Source organism: Anarhichas minor, unplaced genomic scaffold (genome assembly GCF_050575085.1).
Source record: "Anarhichas minor isolate MPS153535 unplaced genomic scaffold, ASM5057508v1 ptg000017l, whole genome shotgun sequence".
NCBI lineage: Eukaryota > Metazoa > Chordata > Actinopteri > Perciformes > Anarhichadidae > Anarhichas > Anarhichas minor.
The window spans coordinates 19,425,368-19,434,115 of record NW_027466463.1 but is presented as its reverse complement, the minus strand read 5'-3'; the positions used below and the strand labels follow the sequence as shown (position 1 = coordinate 19,434,115).

The window sequence follows — 8,748 nt, the reverse complement described above, 5'->3', positions numbered from 1 at the left end:
AGGCACCATTCATCACTTTTGACAGCAGTCTTTAGGGGGGGGGGGGGGGGGTACCATGCTAAGTACCCAGTTCATTTATCACGCCACTCAAGGAGCGCAGGCTTTCACTGCTCATGTTGCTTTAAGTGCTGTTAAATGGAACAAGAGCACGAACCAGACTCTTACGTACATGCACTGTTACTCATGCACCTGTAGTAATTATCAAGTATGTAGTAATACTTGATAATTGCTATGTCACTCGCTGACTTTTGTTTTCTCAAGGATCCTAGTGTTTTATAATTCCCATAATTGTAATACTTTATAATCTCACCTACAGATAATTATCACCGGAGTCCTCGGCTCATACAGAGCTTCAGGTCTTTGTTCAGCTGTCCGCCTGCACTTTCACTTCTTTTGTTCCGTTTAACTTGTTGTGGTTCGTTGGTCTTTCGTGGCCACTCACTCACTCACTCACTCACTCACTCACTCACTCAGAGTGTTCTAGACCCACAACAGTAGGAGATAGCGACCTGCGGCTGTAAATAGACTCAAAGCAACGCTGATACATCTCAGTCCTCAAGAGACAAAGAAGTGTTCTCTGAAAGCTAAGTGCCATTAAAAAAATAAACTGTGTGGAGGGGTGCTGTGGTTTGAAAAATATTTGGGAACCACAGCGATAGACTGTTTATTGACGACAATGTGATAACTTGATATTTGCTATAGGTGGCAACATGTGTGTGTGTGTGTGTGTGTGTGTGTGTGTGTGTGTGTGTGTCAGCTCAGCATCGTGACTGATCTCAGAACTTTCCAAGGACTCCAGCTCTTTCTGTTATTGTCCTCCTTTTCTCTGTCGTTCTGAACATTCCTGGTTTGGAGTCATGAAGCCGAAGCATTACAAAACATGTTCACATGGTGTCTTCACTTCGCTTTTTTGGACAAATCTCCATCTATTCGCGTCCACTGCCGTCCATCTTTGCACCGACTTGATGCGCCGCCACGCCGCCTTCTAAAGTCTGAACAACAACCTGATGAAACAGGGAGATGAATGAATCTCTTTGTTTCAATGTAAATATCCCAAATCAAACCTGTGCACACAAACAAACTCAATGTGATAATGTGACTCAGGGCCTTGTCTGATGAATGTACAATTATTCACTGAGTCATTTTTAAATTTCTCATGGAATAACAGCGCCTGCCTCCCGTCTCTTTCTCTCTGTACTCACTCTGCTTTTGAATATTTCACACTGTGTGTGCCAGAAATCCGACCGACTGCTTTGTTCTGCTTTGTTTGTTTCCGAGTAGCCGCCTGCTTGATGTCGTCAGCGCTGCTGCAGTGGCACCGACAGTTGACCCATGCCGAGATTATGAAATGGTGTTTTTATTTCTTGGCAGGTACATTAAATTGAATGGAAGCAATCTGGTGATTTAATAATTCACGAGTAAATAACCGTCTGTCTCCAGGTTGAGGCCCTGAGCGATGCAGTCTCTGTTCGGCGGAGGGGAGCTGGGGCTCCTGGGAGGAGGCGGCGGCGGCGATGCCGGGGGCCTGAAGGACGACGGCTGCGGCGGCGTGGCGTGGCACTCCTCGTCCCCCGACGACGTCTACTCGGCCTCCCACTTCGCCCTCATCAGCGCCTACCAGGAGATCAAGACGAGGCTGGCCCTGCTGGAGCGCGAGAACACCAGCAACAAGAGGAAGCTCAAGATCTACGAGATCAAGGTGAAGAGCTGTCACTTCAATGCTCACAAAGTCAAATATCAGCATTTCTATTAACCGTTAATAATGTTGTCCCAGTGCAGACAAGGATGAGGCCAGCTTGTTTTTTTGATTTATTAGTCTTTTAAAAATTGGAGTTAGCCGTCCACCCTGAAAGCATGATGGAGGCAGGGAGATTGTACACAAAGATAAAAGGCGAGCACGCTTTGGTGGGCTTTGATCCGGGACCAGCGGGGAACAAACAGGAGAAAGAACTCATGTTTAAGTAAAAAATAATATAGAGCAACAACCGTGAGGAGCACTGGGAGCCAACGGAGCAAACGGAGCAGCTATAAAAAGAGTTCTGCACACATAAGCTCTCGTTGACACTGAATTAGTCGCTCACAGGAGCAAACACAGACCATGGACCCCACTTACACCTGGTAATAACATGCAATCTGTACATGGAAATATAGATATTGAGGAAAGGTCTGAAGGTTTTGGATTTAACTGATTTCATCCACATTGTAATTGGACCTCGGTATGCAAACTGAGTCGGCAGAGCCGGCGGATTGGTCAACAAACCCGTCCCGGGTCGTAGAGCGGCGCTGCTGAACGGGCTCTTCAAGTTATTCATTGTCATGTGCACAACAATTACAGAGAAGCAAATCTCAGGCTCCCTCCAACAATCCTCTTAAATATCTACATAAAGAAAATCACACAAAAGATACGATACAAAAAGATAATATAAGACATCAAATACAGGTGTCCAGTGTACGGGTGTACAGTGATTGTAAAATGTACAAGCTGAATGTAGACAGGAATGTAGTATGTAGGCTTAATGTGGAGGAACTATATATATATATATACACACACACAGAGTCAGAATATAAGAAGTGTTAAGGGAAGACGTGGTTGTGTGTAGATTTTTCTTGGGTTTGCTTGAGACAGCATGAAGGCAACGCGTCGATATTACGGCTGCAACTATTCACATTATCGATTATTACATTACAGTCATTTAGCAGACGCTTTTATCCAAAGCGACTTACAATTCAGATTCTATCACATTTCTACACCGTAGGCACAACTACGGGAGCAATTTTGGGGTTAAGTGTCTTGCTCAAGGACACATCGACATGCGACTAGCGGAGACGGGGATTGAACCGCCGACCCTCTGATTGAAAGACGGCCCTGCTATCCACTTAGCCACAGTCGTCCGATTATAATACACTTTTTGTTCTTGGTTCATCAATTTATTTAGTCTATAAAATGGCAGAAAACTGTGACAAGTGCCTGTTATAATTTCAGACAATCCAATATTGGTTTTATTAATAAAGTAAAACAAAGATTGTCGGTGAAATGGATTCAGCGGGGAAATAGCTACGTGTTTATGAAGAATGCTCTCGTCAAAGGGAGTCCAGAGCTCATCCAGAGCGTCATGAGGGAGCAGAGAAAATGAGCTGCACAAGTCTTATCTCACTCTTCACAACGTTACTCTGGATGTCATTTTAGATAACATTTCAGTAAAGTAACATTTCAGCAAAGCCAGGCCTGATTGCCTGATTGCCTGGTGGCGGAAACCAGAGCACTTTTTCTCCGGTTGGATGAGAAAGCAGGTGAGGCAGAAATCCACCTCTTAGCAGTTGCTGAGCCAACGGACACATATACAGTGGGGGGAAGGTAGCGTCAAGGAATAGCGTGGGAGGACAGAAAGTGAGGAAAAGCGGAAAAAAATAAGTGGAAAGAAGGAGTTAAACGAGCGGAAAGATGCAGCGTAAGACACGGAGAGATGAAGAGGAACGAGGGAGTAAAAGGAGATAACGATGCAGAGAGCAAGGGAGAGATACATTACTGAAATTAAGAACAAAGGAGGATTACCGAAAAAAAATAATGGATGTTCTTCATATTAATACGAGTGTGTGGTGTTTCCCTTTTTCTAGGAATGATATGATGTAATGTACCCACTCTGCCTTCTGCTAGTGCTGCCTTTACTTCAGGTTCATGAGAACTTTTAACAAGCTGTGCTGTTCACAGAGACAGACAGATAGAGAGAGAGACAGACAGACAGAGAGAGGGACGGAGAGAGAGAGAGACAGACAGAGAGGGAGAGACAGACAGAGAGAGAGGGAGAGAGAGACAGAGACAGACAGAGACAGAGAGAGACAGACAGACAGCGAGACAGAGAGAGAGACGGAGAGAGAGAGAGAGAGGGGGAGAGAGAGACAGACTGAGAGAGAGACGGACACATAGAGACAGACAGACATACAGAGAGAGAGAGACAGAGACAGACAGATAGAGAGAGAGACGGAGCGAGAGAGAGAGACAGAGAGAGAGAGACGGAGACAGACAGAGAGAGAGAGAGAGGATGAGTATGAGAAGCACTCGTTTCTTGTCTGAGAGGAAAGAGAACGAAAAGCTTCAAATGACAAAAAGTCGTCAGAGAGGCTGCTGTACTTGAGATGCTGAGGAATTCCCAAAAAGATGCAAGCTGTTGCTGCATCTTGGTCTACGAGCGATAAGGTCGGAAGGGGAAACTAAATCATCTGTGATGTTTGAGTTGAATTCAAACAGCGGAGGATTAGTGCTGATGCTTCTAATGTATTTATGATTGATTTATTGTTTTATGCCTCCTCACCGGCAGCAGCTGTGGTCGGAGGCATTGTGTTTTTGTCGGCTACTCTGTCGTGAACGTGATAATTCAGCAACGCCGTGACTTCACAAATCATGTTCTTGGCCATAACTCAAGAATTCATAAGCTAATTATGATAATGTCACACAAATGTTTAACAGGATAAAATGGTGAAGTGATGACATTTTAGGACAGACATGGATGTAAACTGCAACGTGACAGGTTGGCGGAAGGTAAATCCAGTTTTTCCAGTTAAGAAATTGATGGAAATGCAGTTTGACTTTGTCTTCCCTCTCCTGACGTACGTGTCAGAGCAGAAATCCTGCGTCCTGTTAGTGAGCAGCTGTTACTGAGGGCTGCAAGCTGCCACATCGCTGTTGACTTACTCGCAGGCGGCAGTTTGTTCGGGCCCATTCCCAAAGAGACAGGTGTTGGTGTTTGGGGGCGAGCAGGTGCAGATGTTGGCTGTTTGGCGTCGGAGCGGTCACACCTGTGACTCTGTAAATATAGCAAGTGCCTTTTTTAATTTGGAAAATCAATCAATATAATCATCATATTGGCTCCTGAAAAGGCTAAATCCTTTTTCCTTTTTTTAAAGGAAAGGAAAGTGTTGTTGCAGGCTTTTCTCCACACACAAGATGCCCGAGTACAGCTGCTGTAATGACGCAGATGGAAGTGCTTTCCTGCTACTTTGAACATGGGTTGCAGTGAGGTCGTTAGCGCTCCCGATGCTCTGCGGTACGAGGAGTCTTGGAACTCCTGGGGGGGGTTTTGCCCTTGTTGCGAACATTTACTGTTAACTGAGCAGAGAGGTGTTCTGCTAAATGGAAAAGGGTTGTTTGCTCCTCAAATAGACATTGCATCAGCTGCAACGACTTCGTACGGAAAATGAGAAACCCTCCCTGCTTACGGCAGGCACTCTAAATGTAAATGTGTTCATTTAGGTCGAACCACTTGCAGTTATATAACTTGTCGTGTGTGTTTTCTATCACAGGAGTCTGCAACCAGACAACAGTTTAGCACCATAACTAGACACATCGCTCACTTCACAAGTAAAACAACAGCGGTACAGCCCATAAATGCATAGTTATGGTTACATAATCGATCGTATCTGCATGAAAATGCAATTATTTCTGCATAATATAAATGTTTATCTGTAATGCTGCAGCATCACAGCTATACCTCATTTCATATAAAACAGTTAATATCTCTTCCCCCATGAATCATGAGTGGTGCAGCAATAAGATGTAAATGATATATAATAATATTAACATTGACAACAAAAACAATAACACTGACATTAACAATAATAATGATAGTCATAATGATAATATTCTTTGTGTCTAATATGTATTGTGAGTGCATCAAAGCTTGATATCTCTCCTCCGAGCCACAGAGCTCCATTAAAAACACATCAGTGAGCTTCACTGTTGCTCCTTCATCACCATGAACACACACACTGTAGTTTATTCTGACTCCATCACACCCACACACACGCTGTAGTTTATTCTGACTCCATCACACACACACACACACAGTCCTGCTGCCACAAATACTCACTAGAACACCTAATGTGAATTAATCCGCCGCTGAAAATAGTCCCGAACAAATGCGCTATTTCATTCTGTGTAAGTAACGTTTGTTAAAAACTACAGGGACCAGCTGTTTAATGAAACTACTGAGCCTTTTGTAAAAATCTAACTATACGTTTGTGAGCTGTTTATAAAGATTTACATCTTCAGTAGAAACCAACGAGCCACCGACAGGAAGTCAGAATGTATTCAGAGACAAACTCATTTATAGTTGGTTTTGGTCTTTTAATTGGGTTTGTTGACACTAATTAAACATAAAATATTGCCAGCTGTTCCCTTTTGCCTAATCAGTATATTTATGAAAATGACACAGTGGACTGATTTAAGAAAATCTGATGTATAATTTCTGAGATATCGTGATTGGCAAAAAAAAATTAAGAAAAAGAAAGTTGGAGAACCAACTCTCATTTTGAAAAAGTATTCATCTTTTCAGAAATATGAACAGAAGGAACAACAAAGTAACTGATGGACGGACAAACAGCAGCCGAGTCACACGCCCGTCCCAGATGTAATACTTGCTGTAACTTCACAGATTACTTTAGGAGAAGGGGAAAATAAAATCTAGTTCATGTTGGAAAAAAAAGAACATGACATGAGTTAAAAGACGCTGATCCTCTGAGTGATATCTGGGCCAAACAGAAGCAGTTGATACAAGATTAATCTTTCATGATCTCAGCGTGAAATCATAAAAAATTGCAGAAAACAGGAGGAAAAACAAAAAAAGCATAAATAAGCACTGCATCCTTGTTCTCTACACTCTTAGTCTGATCATAACACGTCTAATTCTATGGTTCTTTAATGTGATTCACTTCTTCTCTGTTTCTGCAGTTCCCCATGATCAATGAGTTTGGGGAGGACACCAACTCCTACTGCTCCTTTGAGAGCAAGGAGACGGCGCTGCTGCACTCAGAAAATGGCAGCCTGCAGCAGAGAGTCAACGTCCTGACCCACGAGGTGAGAGGAGAGATGAGGACGGGGGGGGGGGGGGGGGGGGGGGGGCTGATTGTGAGCGCCGTGTGAGTCGAGATGAAATGAAAAATGCCTTTAAAACCCTTTTAGATCACAGCCACGGTCTTTTAACAATACATGCAAAATCTAATTCTAATCTTTTCTTTGAAGAAAAACAAAATACGTGAGACATAAAGCAACTGCAAAGAGACACAGAGCAACTAAAAAGAAACTCAAAATGACCACAAAGAAACATAAAACACCTACAAAGAGACTGAAAATGACTACAAGTAGACACAAAACAACAAAGAGACTCAAAATGGCTACAAAATGCATGTCTGTGACCAGGGTCCCACCGTCTCATAATCCACCCATGAGGGAGGCGTGTGTGTGGAGCCACAGTCCTCTGTAACTCCGTATCATGCTAAACTCTGAGCCCGTCCATTTTCTAGCAGTGCGAAGGATTTGATTTACATCCGTCTTTTAGCTGTACACTGATAGTCGTAAAGTTAAAGTAAAGTTAAGTATAAATGAAATTGATTGGTTTTACATCCTGCTTCATACACTTGATTTAAAATATAAAACAAGATGTGTGCACATTACTCACAGACGGTACTCCAAAGGAATCCGTTTTACTACTTTTCCACTCTGTACTTGAGTGTAGAGCGGAGAATGGCAGCGCCCTTAATGTACTTGGACTGCTCGTTCGCCTCGCTTGCAACTCTATTTTCTATGACCGTGTGAATGAGAGCATGGGGAAATAGAAATGAGAAACGACCGACACAGGAAGGCAGTGGTAAAACTGGTAGCGGTAAAGAAAAATACAAAATAGAAAGAGCTAGAGAGCAAGAAAGAGGAAGGAAATGGTTTAAGGGAGCAGCAGAAGAGATTAGCGTGGGACACACAAGGTCACATGGTTCTGAGGGAGGAAACGTGCCACGCTGAGCATGTTGGTACAGGACACACACACACACACACACACACACACACACACACACACACACACACACACACACACACACACACACACACACACACACACACACACACAGCATTTGTGACCACATGTTTTGCAGTTTAAATAATGAAACCTGCTGGGCATTAAGGCGTTTGAAAGACATTTAAGTGACGATTGCAAGTGACAAATAATTGTCTTATGATTTTTAGAGCTTTCAGGGGTTCTGAAGTACCCATCAAGGGGTCTCGGACCCCCCCTCGAGACCCCACGTATTTCGCATTTGTGACAACAAATAGAGTTCACTGCATCAGTCTTCCCTCAACAAGTGGACACAAACAGTAGTGGGTGGAAACGCAAATTAATTTGCATTTTGTTTTGCAGATTCTCTGGAAATTCAGGTTCAAACTTGCACTACGTTTGCATGGAAACCTGGAACGCCACTGTGTTCTCAGAGCATAGCGCTTCACTTTCACATCACTTTATCACAACTGATATACAGACAGTGGCCGAAATGATGAAAATAAGGAAAACTATATCAGCCGTTTTAGCGACCCTCCTCGTCTTTACTCTCCTCTCAACAACATTCAAACTGGCACCTTGAATCCATCGCCTCAGTGATGAAAACACACACTGCAATCAAATCAACTGTTTCAAACTAACTAATTAAGCTGAAAACTAGAACAAAACCAGCTTTGAACCCAAGAGGTCTGTTTGAAACAACAAACCCCTCCCACACACCCAATCCAGACTGAGGTGAAAATGTAAAGACGTGATAACGAGAACATCTTTGGGTATTACAATCTCCCTCCTCTCAGTCACGATGCTGTTGACAAGCCTTCCAACACCTCGGTGCCGCTTTTCCTACAAGCATACGTTACTATAGACATGCTGCACACAGCAGCGACCCTCTTTGTCCTCTCTTGTTTATCTCCCTCTCACTCAGTTG

The 8,748-nt window shown here is 43.4% G+C and overlaps 1 protein-coding gene across 1 annotated transcript in view; it reads left to right on the top strand.

Annotated features, from left to right (window-relative positions):
* The first annotated feature begins 1,443 nt into the window (after window positions 1–1,443).
* The window catches only part of tbkbp1 (TBK1 binding protein 1), a 28,339-nt gene continuing 21,034 nt past the window's right edge, over window positions 1,444–8,748 (top strand). The window contains exons 1-2 of the mRNA XM_076094131.1: window positions 1,444–1,699; window positions 6,725–6,850. Coding sequence (XP_075950246.1) covers window positions 1,457–1,699; window positions 6,725–6,850 — 369 coding nt within the window. The 5' untranslated portion in view covers window positions 1,444–1,456. The remainder of the gene's footprint in view (window positions 1,700–6,724; window positions 6,851–8,748) is intronic.